Source organism: Castanea sativa, chromosome 6 (genome assembly GCF_040712315.1).
Source record: "Castanea sativa cultivar Marrone di Chiusa Pesio chromosome 6, ASM4071231v1".
Taxonomy (NCBI): Eukaryota; Viridiplantae; Streptophyta; class Magnoliopsida; order Fagales; family Fagaceae; genus Castanea; species Castanea sativa.
In genome coordinates this window covers 15,446,449-15,464,978 of record NC_134018.1, presented here as the reverse complement: position 1 = coordinate 15,464,978, position 18,530 = coordinate 15,446,449, and the positions used below count along the sequence as shown (strand labels likewise).

Below are 18,530 nucleotides of genomic sequence, written 5' to 3'. Positions count from 1 at the left end.
AGAACTTACAAGGTTGAAGGTGTGCAAATCTCCACGGTTTTCTGCAAAGTAAGGTATGATGGCTTATGTCTTGATGGGATTACCTCCTGAGGAATTAAATGAAGGCGCGGGTTCCCGAAGCGTCACGACGTGCGAAAAGGCGGCCTCGAAATTATGTCTGTCCCGCCTAGAATTTCGTGGAGTAATGAGAACCGTTGGATGCCCATCTCACCGCTGAACGTGGCAGAGAAAGAGTAACTTACAGTAATAAATGCGCGCGTTTTTGAAAATAAAACCGCCAAGTGTCATTTTCTGGGACGCGAAACGATTTCCACACGTGCTATCACTTATAAAGTGTGTAGAGGGGATCCTCGTCAGATCAAAACCCTATTTTTCTCCTCGGATGTCGAAAATTAGAGTTTTGAGGGGCTATTGTGTGGGGCAAAAGGATCCTGGTGGGAATGTGGGCCTTTTGGGCCTTGTTAAGGGAGGCCGACCTGACCCTGGGGTTAGAGATTGTTGGTGCTATGGGTCGGCCTATACGCCAAGGATCCGAGGATCCAGCCGAGGATGGTTTTCCCCTCGGACTGACATTAAAGAGCCTGAGACTTCATGGTAAAGGTTAGGGAATGACACGGTCAAGACCAATGGTTAAAGGGAGAGAACCCTTGAATGTCCTAGAAGCGCCGATGTTGGGAGAATATCAGAGGTAAAGGCTGCTACCTCCACATTAAAGACCCTGCACCTACCACCCTGGCCGCATTAATGAGGAAGTGACACTTAAACAGTGGAAGGGAAACTTCTAGTTACTGTTCAAAGGCACTAAGAAAAGAAATATCTAGGCTAAGGGGGGAATTGGGGGTGACACGTGGATAAAGTATTAAAAAGAGGAGTATTTAAGGAGGAACCTGGGACAGAAACGGCACGGAACTTTTTGTAACCTAAAAACAAAAAGAAAAAGAGAGAGATATATAAGATAAGAACAGCTCTCGGCTTACGTCCGAGGAGGCCTATTTACATTACTCCTTTTTGTTTCTAAGTACTTGCGATCTTTAGTTTGTTATTTCATCCTCATACACTTCTAACCTGGGTTTCAAGCCCACACTCTACAAATTCATATTGTTTAAGGCTCATTGGGCCTGAGCCCATAGCTGTTCTTGGGTCTAGGTGCAATTGTGCACTTACAGTTATATTTTGTTACATTTATTGATGATTTTTCTCGATATGGACACATATACTTGATGCATAAAAAATTTGAAGTTTTTGAAAATTTCAAGAGTACAAAAAGGAAGTTGAAATTCAATTAGGAAGAAATATTAAGATACTAAGATCAGATTGTGGGGGAGAGTATATGTCAGATCCATTTAGTGATTTTTTGAAAGAAAATGGAATAATACATCAACTTACTATGAGCTATACACCACAACAAAATGGTGTTGCTGAAAGACGTAATAGAACCTTGTTGGACATGGTTAGGTCTATGTTAAGCCATTCTTCATTAGGTTCTATTTTTTGGGGAGAAGTTATTGTAACTACTATGTTCTTGCTTAATCTAGTTCCTACAAAAATTCATAATAGAACACCACATCAATTATGGACTGGAAAAAAACCCAATCTACAAAATTTAAAGGTTTGGGGTTCTTCAACTTATATATTAATCCCATCACATTTAAGAAGTTAGATGGTAAAACTATCAAAGGAACATTTATTGTATATCCTGAAAATTCTAAGGGGTATAGATTTGTTATAACTGAAAGTAGAGATGCAAGATTCTTAGAAGAAGAAATTGATACAAGGGATCCAAATAAATTAGTAGAATTATTTGAAATTTCTAAGGAGAAGGAAGTGGTTAATAATGAATATGTTATTGTTCCTAATAGTGAAAATCCTCATGATACACTTAGTAGGATTCAAAGAGAAAGAAATCCCCATACTAAATTAAAAGATTATTTCACTTTTATAAGTGAAGGGGATGTTGAAGACCCTTTAACAATTGATGAAGCTTTGTCTATCCCAGATTCATTGAAATGGAAAGAAGCTATTAAGGAAGAATTAGATTCAATAATTAAAAATGATGTGTGGGAATTAGTGGAATTGCCTAAAAATAGGAAAGCAGTTGGTAGTAAATGGATATTAAAGAGAAAGTTTAAGGGTGCTGGTAGTATTGAAAAATATAAAGCTAGATTAGTGGCAAAAGGATTCACACAAAAACCCTATATAGACTATGAGGAAACATATTCTCTTGTTGCTAAATTCATTTCCATTAGAATTTTAATGTCCATTGTTGTTGCCTTAGATTTAGAATTATATCAAATGGATGTTAAAACTACATTTCTAAATGAAAACCTAAAGGAAGAAATTTTATGCAACAACCTAATGGTTATAAAGTTAAGGGTCAATAAAATAAAGTGTATAAGCTTAAGAAATCATTGTATGGTTTGAAACGAGCATCAAGACAATGGTATTACACTTTTCATAATGCAATTGTTAAATTTGGTTTTAGAGCTAATGATTATGATTATTGTGTATATCATTGGAATACTGGGAGTGATTTTATAATTTTATCTTTGTATGTTGATGATATTTTGATTGCTGGTAATCATGTTGAATCTATATGTGAAGTTAAAGATTTTCTAAAATCCCAATTTGAAATGAAAGATTTGGGTGAAGCTTCCTACGTGTTAGGAATTCAAATTATTAGAGATAGAAAATCAAGGATACTTCAATTATCTCAAGAACAATATATTGATAAAATTTTAAAAAGATTTTATATGGACAGTTCAAATCCTATTGATACTCCTATCCATAAACAAACCAAATTGTCTAAGAAAATGTGTCCTATAAATGATGAAGAGAAAAGAAAAATGGAGCATAGACCTTATGCTCAAGCTGTTGGTAGCATAATGTATGCTATGCTATGTACTCAACTTGACCTAAGCTTTGCTGTAAGCCTTGTGAGTAGATTTCAAAGCAATCCAGGTGAGGTCCATTGGGTAGCTATTAAAAGAATCTTAAGATATATTAAAGGTACAAAAAGTCATAAAATGACTTATAGTGGGAAACATTTGAAAGTTATTGAATATTCAGATTCTGATTTCTCTGGTGACACAGATGATGGGAAATGCACATTAGGTTACGGATTCCTTCTTGGAGGAGGAGCTATTTCTTGGTGTAGTAAAAACAAAGTTGTGTAGCTAAAAGTACTATGGAAGCAAAATATATAGCATGTAGTAGTGTTATATCAGAAGCTGTTTGGATAGAAGGCTTTCTTAAAAGTTTAAATATAAAAGAAATACCAAATGAGCCTATAAAAGTTATGTGTGATAACCAAGCTGCAATATGCACCATAAAAAGTGGTGAGCGAGCTTCGTACAAGAGGTAAACATATTGAACGTCATTATTATTATATTTTTGATGTGGTACTAAAAAATGAAATTCTTGTAGAATATGTATCATCAAAGGAGATGGTGGCGGATCCATTAACAAAGGCAGCAGCTACAAAGACTTTCAAAGGGCATGTCCATACTATGGGAGTTATTGAATAATTATTGTACATTTCAAATTATTTGGCCAAGTGGGAGATGTTGGATTGTGTAGCCAAATAGCTCACAATATGGATGTTGAACTATGTGGTTAAATAACCCACAATGTGTATGTGTAATTCTCAAAAGAAATTACTTTACATATTATTGTATATGAGATGATTATGATTAATAAATTTGTTTGAATAATGGAATTGCATGTTTTGGCTATGATTGGCTGTGTGGGGTTTGACATAGTCAAATATGCAGTAAAGATTTCTTAGGAATAATGAGTTATGAATGGGTGCAGTAAGGTGGATAAGAGATCAGATTTTAACGTTTAAATAATCATTAGAAACTTTAACATTCATGTCCTAATTTGTAAGAACTAAAATAAATGTTGGCAACTTTTTATGGATCTTTAAATATCCCACTTGAGATCTCTAGATAAAATAACCATACAAAAATCTTGCAAAGTGAAAAAACCCACTACAACCCAAACGCTTTTTCAGTCTTATCTCTCCATTGTTTAATATTTTTACTCCCTTGTTTTAGTTGAATAAGAGTACTATTTCAATTAGACTTCTATTTGAATTTTGCTTCAGTTGGAAAAAATGACTCATTATCCCATGAAAGACGTATTGTGAATCTGTGATATTCCATAAAACAAATTTTGAAGAAACGTTTTCGGCTGCCAATATTTCAGTACCCGCACACTTACATCTCAAAAAGAAAATTTGAAAATGCTCTCAGAACTGAGTCAACTGACGGGGTTAAAGGGACGTTAAACTTGGTAAGACATGGTGGGTGACGTGGCAAGTAAGACGATGTCGTCAATTATTGGCTGGGACTACACGGTAATTTCCGTGACTTGACCTGACCTCACAGGTATTTTAGCGGGGACTCGAAAAGTCTTAAACTTTTCAGTACATTATCTCTAAAAATCAGTGGGCTATGGCCGCCCGCAAAAGAAGAAGAAGAGCAGCAGCAGCAAATAGCAATGCGTTCCAGGTTTTCTTTTTATTTAAACAATTATAACATGTAGAAAATCATTAGAAAATCGATGGAAGCCTTTACCTATCTTTTTGTCTTCGCAATTATATGGTCCTTCTTAAATCCTTCCAATACACTAGATACTATTACTCCAATCCAATCAATCAGAGACGGTGACACCTTAGTTTCAGCTAGTCGAAGATTTCAATTGGGATTCTTCAGCCCAGGTAATTCGAAAGGCAGATACGTGGGGATATGGTACACGAAATCTTCTGGGACAGTTGTTTGGGTAGCCAACAGAGACACTCCACTGAACGATCACTCAGGAGTTTTGAAGGTCACTAATGGAGTTGTTATCCTTCTCAACAGCACAAATAGTGTTGCTTGGTCATCTAATACATCAAGAACTTCAGAAAATCCAGTTTTAGAGCTCTTGGACAACGGAAATCTTGTTGTGAAAGATGAAAAGGTCGATGGCCCTGTGAACTATTTGTGGCAGAGTTTTGATTATCCTTGCAACACTTTCCTACCGGAAATGAAACTTGGAAAGAACTTAGTGACTGGCTTAGATAGGTTCATAACATCTTGGAAGAGCACTGATGATCCTGCTCAAGGTGAGTTTTCAATACGGTTAGATCTTCGTGGGCTTCCACAAGTGGTTGTTATGCAAGGAGACACAGTAAAGGTTCGAGCAGGATCATGGGATGGCCTTCGTCTTAATGGATATGGTTTAACACCGAATCCACTATTTGAGTATGGATTTCATTTCAATGAGAGTGAGGTCTATTATGAGTACAAAATGAGAAATAGTTCGGTGTTCTCAAGATACATCTTAAACCCATCCGGAATTGTACAACGGTTCACATGGCTGGATCGGACAAACCGTTGGGAGCTATTCTCAACAACCCCAGCAGATCAGTGTGAAAATTATGCCTTCTGTGGGGCATATGCTAGCTGCAATATTGGTAACACTCCCGTATGTGCATGCCTGGAAGGATTCTTACCCAAGTCTCCAAAAGCTTGGGATTCAGTGGATTGGTCTGATGGGTGTGTTCGAAAGACTCCATTGAATTGCAGTGATGGTCCTGATGGAGATGGCTTCCGAAAGTACACGGGGTTGAAATTGCCTGATACATCTTCTTCCTGGTTTGATAAGAATATGAGCCTCAAGGAATGTGAAAATATGTGTTTGAAAAACTGCTCTTGCACAGCATATGGAAATTTGGATATCAGGATGGGAGGAAGTGGTTGCTTGCTTTGGTTTGGTAACCTAGTTGATATTAGAGAGATCGCAAAGGATGCAGAAGACCAGTTCTATGTAAGATTGGCTGCTTCAGAGCTAGGTACCATTTTACTCTACACTTTTATCTCTTTTCAATTTATTATTTTTATTTTTATTGTTTTTTAATGTTAAATGAGACGACAACCATGTCCTTTGGTTTTCAATCTTCAAAGATAGACTAACAAGCGAGTTTCAATTAGTTTAAGTGATAAAGTTTTCAATAATTGTATAAAAAATTTGGAGTTCAATTCTTGCATACACTAAAAATTGATTAATATCTTAATCTAATAATAAAAAACTATCATTAGGGGTAGAAACTCTTTTAAAAAAGAAAATAGACTAACAAAGTATTTAAATCTTTTTGCTAAATATTGATAAAAAAATATTTTTTTATTTGTAATATGTATACTGTTTAAAATTATTTAATCATTTGAGGTAAGAGATTGATTTTGGCAATAGTATTGCAAATATTGTGACAAAAAAAGTAAGAGAAAGGAGAGAGAAATAATGTAACTAGAGAAGAAAGAATAGGAATTTTGGCAATAATATTGCTGAAATTATTGTCCAATTAATTTGTATTTTGGCAATAGTACAATACCATTGCCGACATAGGAAATGAGAGAATTTTTTTTTTTATAATTATGACAATGCAAGGGCCAAAATAGGAGAGATAAGACTTAAGAGAGGGTTTTTTTTTTGTTTTTTTTTTTTTTGGTATTTTGGCAATGCGGAAATAAGAGAGAGAAGATAGTTCATATATACGCATATTATATACATATTTAATTCTTTCTCAAAAAAATATACATATTTAATTATTTATATATATAATTCAGCCTAACATAGAGTCTATTCCTACTGCCATGATATATATAGACTATAAAAATTGGAATCTTTCTTCGGTAACATTAATGGGGATGAAAAGTATCAATATAAAATGGTGTAAAAACTATATATATACTCATATTCACTTGGAACTTTTTTTTTTTGACAAAAAATTCAGTTGTAACATGGAATCAATTAACTCTTTACCTCGATGAATAAAACACGCGGTGACTTCATTGATCTTTCCACTGCTATATATAAATAGTTTTTTTGCATTCTCCTCTCCCCTATTTCGGTAATTCAATTGCCTCGTAATTAAAATTTTTTACTCTCTTTTCTCTTCTATTTCAGTAATAGCATTGCTTCACTACAAATTTTTCCTCTCCAGGAGTTTTGGCAATATCGAAATTATGGGGGTGTTTGGTACTATGAGTCTGTTTGGATAGAATTTATTGCTGAAAACTGAAAATTGAAAACTGAAAATACTGTAGCAAATTAATTTTAAAATGTGTGAATAGTACCGCGGGACCCATTTTTAATGAAAAAGTGGCTGAAAAGTAAAATTTGTGGTTCTATGAACAGTGCACGAATGCACTGTTCACGGAAGACTTGGTCAACAACTGCTGCTGGGAAGGAAAAAAAAAAAAAAAAAAACTGAAGGCTGGACGTGGACGTGGACGTGGACGCTGGACGCTGGATCCAAACACATTTTATAACTTAAACTACAGTTTTCAGTTTTTAAACAACATTATACGTATTTTTATTTTTCACACATTTTTTTATGGGAATGTTTAGTACTCACACGTATTTCTAAAAAATACAAACAATGTTACTCAAACAACAATAGCAAACGGGCCTTAATTTTCTCATTCCTTCCCTTGTCACATCATTTCTTTCTTTTCTCTATTATTTATTTATTTTATTTTTTTTACAATTTTAGCAACATTATTGCCAAAATTCATCTATCTCCTCAAACTGCCAAATAACTTTGAATAATACACACTTCACAAATAAACTCTATTTTTACCAATATTTAGCTAGACCCAGAGTATTTGCTTATTCTGGTTTTTTTTTTCTCCATGTTTTCTGGGGGGAAGGGAAGGAAGTTGGGGGTTTATACTTATAAAAATAATTGGTAGACACTATAGAATATCTTTTAAAGTTTTCCTGTTAAACTGCAACATATCTATAAGCTTAAAAATTTGAGTTAAGAGTTTTCAAGAAAGTTTTTCAAAGTTCAAATCCTCCTTTTCAACTTTCAAATTATTAAAAATTATAAATGTGAAAGTGAACATACAGGGCATATAATTGTCAACCAAGTAACCTCCAGGAAATGAGGAAGTGGTGGCTTTGGTGGTGTTGAGATCTAGGGGGTGGTAAGGCCGGCCCTGAGCTCTACTACTTTATCCACCTTATATGTGCCCATTTCCCATTTTAACAATTCTGAATTGTAAAGATATAGTTCTTTAGGAATTTCTGTCGTGCACTAATGCCAAATTAGATTTCCTTTCATTTCTTTAGTTATGTGTAATTTGAGGTTGTATACTCTAAGTCACCCGACGTTTTGATCTTTCAGATCATGTTGAGAAAAAGAGGCGCTCCAGCAAGAAGAAACAAGCAGGAATCATAATCGGCTCTGCATTATCTGTCCTGGGAATGATAATAATTGGATTGGTAACATACGTATGGAAGAAGAAACTCAGAAACCAAGGTTCGAATTAAGACATGGACTCTGAGAATTACTGATGCATGATAGTAGACTTATAGCTAAGATTTTTTATTTTTTATTTTATAAGTTATTAATCGAGAATATAATAGGAAGTAACGAATGCTTTCATAAAATATCTGTAAATTTTTTCAAGTCCAATTATCTGCTATTATTTCAGCGATGACAAAAGGAAATCTTGGGAAGGAATGTGACAATATGGGCAGGAAGGAAGACATTGAGTTATCAATATTTGATCTGACAGCCATTGCCAATGCGACTGATAACTTCTCAAACAACAAAAAGTTGGGAGAAGGTGGCTTTGGATCTGTCTACAAGGTAAGAATAACCTAACTAACTGAGCTATTTTCTTTTTCCAAAATATGTTGACTATCTTTAACATTTTTCAGGGTACATTGCTAGAGGGGAAAGAGATAGCAGTAAAAAGGCTATCAAAGAATTCTGGGCAAGGAGTGATTGAGCTCAAAAATGAAGTTATTTTAATTTCAAAACTTCAGCACCGCAATCTCGTGAAGCTTCTTGGCTATTGCATTGAAGAAAATGAAAAAATGTTAATCTATGAATACATGCCTAACAAAAGCTTGGATTCCTTAATTTTTGGTTTGAGCTTTAACCCTAACTAAATCCATGACATTCATGATTAGTCTTATCATCTTTCAATAATAAAATTGTTTGTTGAGATTTCAACATTTTTTTAGTGACATAAATGTGAAATTGGACAGATCAAACGAGGAGTAAATTGCTGAATTGGCATAAGCGTATCAACATAATTGTTGGGGTTGCTAGAGGGCTTCTCTATCTTCATCAAGACTCTAGATTGAGGATTATCCATAGAGATCTCAAAGCTAGCAATATCTTACTTGATAATGACATGAATCCAAAAATTTCAGACTTCGGCCTGGCCAAATCATTTGGGGGAGATCAAGGTGATGCCAAGACCAATAGGATTATTGGAACATAGTATGTACACTTCATCTCCTTTTGTATTTTGAGGAAAATGGGCTTTTGCTCTTATTTTTAAAAATATCTAACATAATGTCTCTATTTTGAAACTATTAGCACCATTCCATGTTTTGAAACTCGATTTAAAAAAAAATCGAGTTACAAATCTAACTCAACATTAGCAATGTCATTTCTATATATATATATAACTCGATTTTGAGAATATCGAGTTTTATACAGAACTTGATTTTATTAAAATCGAGTTTAAAAAAATAAGGACATTCTTCTAAATAGTATCAAAATAAGGACATTGTGTTAAATATTTAAAAAAATAAGGACTAAAGCCCATTTTCTCCTTGTATTTATGTTGAGCTGTTTTGGACTTCTTTTTCCATGCAATAATATATCCTAGTGGTTATATGTCTCCTGAGTATGCAGTACATGGGCAATACTCAATAAAATCTGATGTGTTTAGCTTTGGAGTTTTAATATTAGAGATAGTCAGTGGGAAGAAGAACAGGGGATTTAGTCACCCAGAGCACCACCATAATCTTCTTGGACATGTAAGCAAGAAAATAAGCATTCTACTAAATTATGTTTCTAATCTAAACTTTTCATTAATACTAATGCTCTTTTAAAGTGTTGGGCAAGTTGGATTGTAGATTTACCCATGTAACTATTATTTTAATTTGTTTCAGGCATGGAGACTATGGATTGAAGGTAGGCCGATTGAATTGATTGATGACTCAGTTGGTGACTTCACTCTATCCGAAATGTTACGATGCATTCATGTGGGTCTGTTATGTGTGCAACAAAGATCAGAAGATAGGCCAAACATGTCATCTGTGGTTTTAATGTTAAGTAGTGAGAGTCTATTGCCTAAGCCGAGGCAGCCGGGCTTCTACACAGATTCACCTGAAGCAGATTCTTCATGTAGCACACCTTATTCAGCAAATGGAATCACCTTTACATTGTTTGAGGCAAGGTAAAATATCATCTCTTAAAAGGAAATGGGAGAGGTTTCTTATGAAATTTATGTAAGAATGAATTAAACACCTTTTGCTCAACAAAAATGCTCTCTCAAGCCTTTTTTGCGATATCCTAGACTAAGTTACTTGAATTGGATAATTGTGTTTTGTGTTGCTATATATTGAATCCCATGTGAGGAATTTACTAGATCGAATTTGGTTGTATAAGGATTACGAAGAGGCTTAACTGTAACTCGACTAGTCTTATTTAGTAAAAAAAAAATTTGAGAAAATTTGATGTCGCGGAAGCCTTAAGAAAGCACACACAATACCTTCTTGATGGAATAGAAACTAAATTATCAGCTACTGGTAGTAAATCTCGAATCCACAAAGAGATAAACTAGAATCCACCAAAAATAGAATTTGACAAAAGCCAGTGTTTATTGATAATAGTTTGAAAACTAAATTGCTTTTGAAGGCTACAATACATTTAAATAGTAAAAAGAAAACCTAGGGCAATTAGAAACCCTAAAGCGGCTACAAAAGCACATAAAACCCTAATTTGATTAAACAACATTAAGAGCACCTAAAAAGAAGGAAATAAATAACTAAACCTAGAATAACAAAAATAACATAAAAATAAAAATATTAAATATTAAATTGTGTCCTACATCAAACCCTCCACTTGAAAGAAACTTGTCCTCAAGTTGATGGTCGAAATCTAAAATCTTCTGCTCCAAATAAACAATTACTTTGAATGCTTTAATGATTTGATCCGGTATTGAGACTTGAATTCTTCAGAAAGTGTAGCATAAAATTTATTCTCATCTACTTTCAATTTATTTGCAACATCAATAAACAAAGGACTGATAATAAAATTAAAATTTTCTACTCCAAGAAAATCAACATATTGTGTAGTCATCTTCAACAAATCAATTAAAACCTGAGGATTGTGAGTTGTGGACTTATCCTCATATTTAATCTCAATTGGATCTTCCACAATATTCTCAACAATTACTATCTCTTGATTTTTGTCATTATCCACAATCAGCTCAACCTTCTTTTCTTTGACCTCTTCATCAAATTTCTGGCAAGTAGTATTTTCAATCTTCAATTCAATAACTTGTTGCAAGTCTTGATTTTTTTAACCACCTCAAAATTTTCTTTAGGAATAGGATACTTTTTCTCAACCCTCAAACCCTTTACTTGACACTTGGGCTTGACTGTGATAAATTTGGTTTTGTGGTTGACTTTCCATGTTTTGAACATATTGCTTTTCATATAATTATACAGATTTATAATCAACACTTGTATAATCTAGTATATCATAATAGTCATTTGGAAACCATAAATCAATGAATACCCTTTTCATTCTTTCCCAAGAGCAGATTGGATGTTTATCTCGTCGCTTTCTATTGATTTGAATATGTTCCCACCATTCCTCTGCTTCATTGTCCAATTTATTAGATGCAAGCCGCACTTTTTCTTCATCACAAATCTTCCAAAAATTAAAATAATCTTCCAAATCAAGAAGCCAGTTAATAAAATCCAACTTACACATATCTCCATCAAAGAATGGAATTTTCTTGTACTTAGGAGTGTCTTTGAATATATTGATCATTGTTGTTGTGAGATGATTTCCTAGCAAGAAGAGTAACAATCATTTGCTCAATTTCACCTATAATTTGCTGACTCATTTCATGAAAATTTTGAGTCTCTTCACGAAACTCATAGAACTCAGCCCTAGTGAGGATTTAGTTGTTGATGTTGTCACCACTGTCATTGTTGTGGTGGTCACTGTCTCGCCGGTTAGCCATCAAACTAGGGTATGTCGAGGCTCTAATACTAATTGATGTTGCAGAAGTCTGAAGAAAGCACACACGATACCTTCTTGATGGAACAAAAACTAAATTATTAACTTTTAGTAGTAAATCTCGAATCCACGAGGGATTTCCCTGAATCCAAAAAGAGATAAATTGGAATTCACCAGAAATAAAATTTGACAAAAGCTTGTGTTTATTGATAATAGTATGAAAATTGAATTGCCTTTAACAGCTACAATGCATTTAAATAGTAAAAAGAAAACCTAAGGCAACTAGAAATCCTAAGGCGGCTACAAAAACATATAAAACATAATTTGACTAAATAATATTAAAAGCACCTAAAAAGAAGGAAATAAATAACCTAAACCTAAAATAACAAAAATTACATAAAAATACTAAGATTAAATAATTACAAATATTAAATATTAAATTATGTCCTACATCAAAATTATTGTGTAGTTCCTAGTGGAAAAAGTGATATCATTCTTACCTTTTCTACACTTATAAGTTCATTTTAATCTCTATTTAACCCTAAAATGTAATCTACAAAATATATCTCTAATCTAAGAATCTGGTGCTATAGTCTCAAGAATTAACATTATTGAATAAAATAAAACTTTAACAAAATCACATCAACATAAAATTATCTTTATTTATTTATAGAATAATGGTCAATTGGTTCTAGTCAAAATGGACGATATCATCCCTGAGGTTGTTTTGGTTTGATTAGGGAAATGAAATCTTTTGGTACCCATTTAATATCAATTACCAATTATACACACACACACACACACACACACACATACTTTCATTGATTTGTAAAACAAATAATTTTAGACATTCAAAAAGTATAAACTTGTACAAAATAAATAAGACAAAATACATTATTCGTTGTTGAAGTTTTCTTACTAAACGCTATTCATCCCTTAAATTAACAAAATTAGTGTAATTAGTCAATCCGTTAATAGTTGTTACTATCTGTGACTATATGGCTGGCTGACAGGGGTATGACATGGCAAATTTTGATTGTTGTGGCATCAAATTTATTTTAAGAAATTTGTCTTTTAAAAAAGCCCATAAATTATAGTATTCACATTGGTAGAGCCATAATTTTAGTTATTTGGCTCCACCAAAAGTTACTTTATCTATTTTACCTTCTTATTTTACAAAACACTCAACATTAGTAATTTTATTTTAACTTTCTACACAATAAAATAATATAAACAATACTGTGAGGTGCCGAGGACCCAGGAACCCGAGGACTCGAGGAAGGGAAGGCCGACACGTAGTAAGCAAGAGGAAATAAAGGAATAAGGAAATTTACCTGATAATACCCAAAGATGAGGTGGCATGGGCACTGGTGACATAAGGGACATATTGCAAATATCTGAATGTGGCAGGATAACCTAGAAGATTGCATTAAATGTCCGGCACCAACCTTTCTGGCCGCATTAATTAGAAAATACCAACTTTATCCGTTGCATTAATGTAGATATGACCTGAACAGTGTGGAACGCAGAGTTAGAGCTTTGTTCTATTACCGACAGACAGGTGTCGGGGTGAAAAGCTTGATAGATGGCAAGGTGTAAGGTTGAGATAATAGGAACCAATGATATAAATAGGAGCTGGAAGATACGGAAGGGGGACTTTTTGTTGTTGGACCCTCTCTACCAAATATATTGTATTCGGACCTTTGGTCAAGGAACAAGGAGTGAGAATCATAAGCTGGTTTATGATATTTTAGGTCCTTACAATTGGCGCCGTCTGTGGGAACAACAACGTAATATAGACGTATATGGCTGAGGCGTACCAAGAAGGGGAGGAATCAGTAAGTTCACGAAGCAGGGACGTAACTGTAAGTCTCCAGCATGACAAAGGGAAGGGACATACCTCAGGGGTGGTGGAAGCACATGATAGCGGTCAGGGGGCTGAGCAACGATCACCAACTGAGGGGCATATGTCTCGCGATGATGTATTGCAACAGATGCAATCTGAGATAGCTTACTTACGTAAGCGCGTGGATAGTAGAAAACAGAGACGTAAGGGTCATGCTTGTTCTTCCAGTGACAGTTCAGAAGCAAACCTTGGAGGAAATGAGCCCCCAGTATTTGAGCCTACTCGAAGTGTGACCCGTGTCAGCGTATCTTCGGGCGTTAAGGCAAAGCAGCAGAAGGAGATAAGGATGCCTGGTACTGATGTGATATATCATGATGATGGGAGTGATGCAATGGGTAAAGCCCTGAGGCAAATCGCCAAATCCCCTTTTGTGACTAGGATAAATAGGGCAAAGCTACCTCGTAGGTTTTCTCAACCCATTTTTACTATGTACAATGGGAGGACTGACCCTGTAGAGCACGTTAGTCATTTTAGTCAAAAGATGGCCGTTTATTCAAATAATGAGGCACTGATGTGCAAAGTTTTTCCCTCCAGTTTGGGGCCTGTGGCCATGAGGTGGTTTGATGCTTTGGCAGAAGGTTCTTTGAGGTCTTTTGAGGAGTTGACTAGGGCATTTGGAGCAAGGTTCATAACTTGTACTAGGATTCCAAAACCCTTGGATGCTCTACTGTCTATGTCTATGAAGGAAGGCGAAACACTCAAAACCTATTCCGACCGATATTGGGAAATGTATAATGAAATTGATGGGGATGTGGAGAATGTAGCCGTGAGAACTTTCAAGGTAGGCCTTCCCACGGAGCATGGGTTAAGGAAGTCCTTGACAATGAAGGCCGCTATAGATATGCGTCACCTCATGGACCGGATAGATAAGTATAAACGGGTAGAAGAAGATCAGGTGCAAAGCAAAGGAAAAATGAAAGGGTATTTGGAGAGGAAGGATCTTCGGGTAGGGGGGTTTCAAGGTATTCGGCCTAAACGAGACTTTCCAAGCCACCCGAGGACCGCCAAGACTCCTCTAATTAATTCATTATTCAAGGAGCCCGTGCATCACATACTGGAGAAAATTCGGCATGAACCATATTTTAGGCCACCCAACAAAATGAGTGGAGATGCATCCATGAGAAATCAAAACCTCCACTGCCATTACCATCAGGATAAAGGACACACCACGGAGGATTGCCAGACATTGCGCGATCATCTGAATCAATTGATTAAGGCTGGAAAGATCAATCATTTATTGGTTAAACCGGACGGGAAAGGGGGACAACAAGGCACTCGAAAATATTGGGGTCAGGCCCCTCAGCCATCGCTAGGCACTATTAACGTCATCTTGGTGCAGTCGAGAGGAGAATTTGGGAAACCTTCTCGGGTCATGACCGTTCAAAACAGTTGCGGGAATGAGGTCATGGAGGAAAGTAATCAAGCAGATAAAAGAATGAAGTTCTCGGCAACGCCAGTATTGGGATTCTCCGATAAAGATAAAGAGGGCATGTATCAACCCCACGATGACGCCTTGGTGGTAACGGTTCGTATCGGGGGATATGATGTAAGACGAGTCTTGGTAGATGATGGAAGTGGTGCAGAAATCATGTATCCTGACCTATTTAATGGTTTAAAGTTGAGAGATGAAGATTTGGAAAAATATGATCATCCGTTGGTCGGCTTTGATGGGAAGCAGGTAATCCCACGAGGAATGATTAAGTTACCTGTGCAGGTGGAAGGTTCCGAAGTGCAGGTGAACTTCATAGTTGTTATGGCATACTCCCCGTACACAGCCATTTTGGCCAGGCCTTGGCTTCATGCAATGGAGGCAGTTTCATCTACTTTACACGTAATGGTAAAATACCCTATACGAGGAAGTGTGAGAGTATTACGTGGCAGCCAAATGGTAGCCCGGCAATGTCTGACGTCTGCCACTACCCGAACAAGTCAAGGTTCATTGGCGGGGGAAGTTCTGGAGACCTCATAGCAATTAAAGGAGATTGCTCGGGAAGTCGGTGAAGCTGAGGATGGAGGCTCTGTCGAGCAGATAGACAAGGTATTTATAGGGGAAGATGAAGGAAAATATTTTCAAGTAGGCTCAAAGTTACTGAAACCGGAAAGGGAGGAGCTGGTTCAATTTTTACAGGATAACATTGATGTTTTTGCATGGACGACTTATGACGTACCGGGATTAATCCAGAAGTTATTTGCCACCATTTGAATGTTAATCCCCATGCTACGCCCCGAAAGCAGCCTCCTCGGCGTGCATCTCGAGAACATGCAGAGGCAGTTAAAGAGGAGGTTAATAAGCTAAAGCAAGCTGGGGCAATCAAGGAAATTTTTTATCCTGAGTGGCTGGCCAACACTGTCGTGGTAAAAAAGAAGAATGGTAAATGGAGAGTCTGTATTGATTTTACAGATTTGAATAAGGCATGTCCCAAGGATCCTTTCCCTATACCTAGAATCGATCAATTGGTAGATGCAACTGTGGGGCATCCCCGAATGAGCTTCTTGGATGCATTCCAAGGGTATCATCAAATCCCTCTGTCATTGAATGATCAGGAGAAGACGGCTTTTCGCACCCCTAATGGCAACTACCATTACCGAGTGATGCCCTTTGGTCTTAAGAACGCAGGATCCACTTATCAACGGATGGTGACCAGAATGTTTGATGCGCAGCTGGGGCGTAATATGGAAGCTTATATCGATGACATGGTAATTAAAAGTAAAAGGACGGAAGACCATTTGAAGGATTTGCATGAGACCTTCTCAGTTTTAAGAAAGCACAAGTTACGCTTGAATGCATCGAAGTGTTCTTTTGGAGTGGGCTCAGGAAAGTTTCTGGGGTACATGATAACTCATCGAGGAATTGAAGTTAATCCCGATCAAATCAAGGCTATCTTGGGTTTGCATCCTCCTTGGAATCCTAAAGAGGTGCAGAAGCTAGCCGGTATGGTTGCAGCCTTGAATAGGTTCATATCCCGGTCCGCAGATAGGTGCCGCCCCTTTTATCGTCTTTTGCACAAGTGGAAAGATTTTCGGTGGACTAATGAATGTAATTTGGCTTTTGAGGATTTAAAGCAATACTTGGCTAAACCACCAATATTATCGAGACCAGAAAAGGAAGAGTGTTATATGCTTATCTAGCTGTCACAGATCACGCTGTAAGTCTCGTCTTGATACGGAATGATGGTGGGGTCCAAAAACCAATATACTACGTCAGCAAGTCCTTACAGGAAGTAGAACAGCGATACCTACTTTTAGAAAAAGCGCTTCTAGCCGTGGTGCTTGCAACAAGGAAATTGCCCATTATTTTCAAGCTCACACCGTAGTAATACTCACCCAGTTGCCCTTGCAAGCTATTATGAGGAAGTCGGACTACACGGGGCGTGTAGCTAAATGGGGAACCAAGCTTGGAGCTTATGATGTCAAATATATGCCTCGGACTGCGATTAAAGGGCAAATCCTTGCCGATTTCGTGGCCGAGTTCACAGAAGGTCAGATTAACCAAGAGGATACCATGGTGACAGTGATGACCATTGGACTAGAACACGTCACTCCTTGGGAAGTCTATATGGATAGGGCGTCAAATCGAAAGGGAGCCGGGGTTGGGGTCGTGTTAATTTCTCCCGAAAAGTTAGTCAAAGAAAAATCATTAAGGCTGGGATTCTCAGCCACAAATAATGAGGCTGAATATGAAGCTCTCTTGGTAGGCGCCCAAATGGCTAGACACTTGGGAGGAAGGATAGTAAAATTATATTGTGATTCCAGACTAGTGGTAGGGCAAGTTAATGGAGCGTTTGAGGCAAAAGATGAGCGAATGAAGAGCTATCTCAAAAGAGTCAAAGGGGTGTTAAGTTTGTTTGAGAGCTTCCAAGTACAACAAGTCCCAAGGGGACAGAACGCTCATGCTGATTCATTAGCAATGTTAGCCACGTCACTGGGCTCAAAATTACCACATATGGTCATGGTGGAGGATTTACTGACCTCTAGCTTGACAAGCAGCTCGGCGGTACGGGTTCACAATATTCATGTGGGCCTAAGTTGGATGGACCCAATCATAGCTTTCTTGCAGCAAGGTGTATTGCCTGAAGATGGAACAATGGCCGAGAAGGTACGAAGAAGTGCTCCATGTTACTGGCTGTTAGAGGAGCAGAAGCTCTATAGGCGTTCCTATGCAGGGCTGTATCTGCTTTGCGTACATCCTGAAGCTGTGGAACCTTTGTTGGAAGAATTGCATGAAGGGGTGTGTGGGAGCCATACCGGAGGAAGATCATTAGCTCATAGAGCCATGTTTCAAGGGTATAGGTGGTCGAGCATGCAGAGAACCTCTCAAGAGTATGCCAAGAAATGTGATTAGTGTCAAAGATTTGCGCCAAACATTCATCAACCAGGAGGTAATTTAAATCCGTTGTCCAGCCCATGGCCCTTCACTAAGTGGGGTTTAGATATCATCGGACCTTTTCCTCGGGCAGTAGGTAATAGGAGATGGCTCATTGTCTGCACGGATTACTTCACGAAATGGGTGGAAGCCGAGCCGTTAGCTAACATTAGGGATGTGGATGCGAGGAAATTCATCTGGAAAAATATCATAAC

The 18,530-nt window shown here is 36.8% G+C and overlaps 2 protein-coding genes across 4 annotated transcripts; both read left to right on the top strand.

The window, feature by feature from the left end:
* The first annotated feature begins 4,420 nt into the window (after positions 1-4,420).
* LOC142640701 (G-type lectin S-receptor-like serine/threonine-protein kinase At4g27290) lies at positions 4,421-10,482 on the top strand. Of its 3 annotated transcripts, none has more exons than XR_012845221.1 (7): positions 4,421-5,836; positions 8,174-8,308; positions 8,484-8,641; positions 8,713-8,923; positions 9,046-9,283; positions 9,704-9,828; positions 9,964-10,081. XR_012845221.1 is itself a non-coding variant. In XM_075814917.1 (7 exons), the coding sequence occupies exons 1-7, from the start codon at positions 4,564-4,566 to the stop codon at positions 10,252-10,254; spliced, it is 2,397 nt and encodes a 798-aa protein (XP_075671032.1). In that variant the 5' UTR covers positions 4,422-4,563; the 3' UTR covers positions 10,255-10,482. The 3 variants fall into 3 exon arrangements, 2 of the variants coding, with proteins under 2 accessions (XP_075671032.1, XP_075671031.1); XM_075814917.1 differs by having other exon boundaries at positions 4,422-5,836; positions 9,046-9,249; positions 9,964-10,482; XM_075814916.1 differs by having other exon boundaries at positions 4,423-5,836; positions 9,678-9,828; positions 9,964-10,482.
* Positions 10,483-17,298: 6,816 nt separating this feature from the next.
* Positions 17,299-18,294, top strand: LOC142639518 (uncharacterized). The gene has a single exon (XM_075813680.1). It carries the CDS (start codon positions 17,299-17,301, stop codon positions 18,292-18,294), a length of 996 nt encoding a protein of 331 aa, XP_075669795.1.
* Positions 18,295-18,530: the final 236 nt, after the last annotated feature.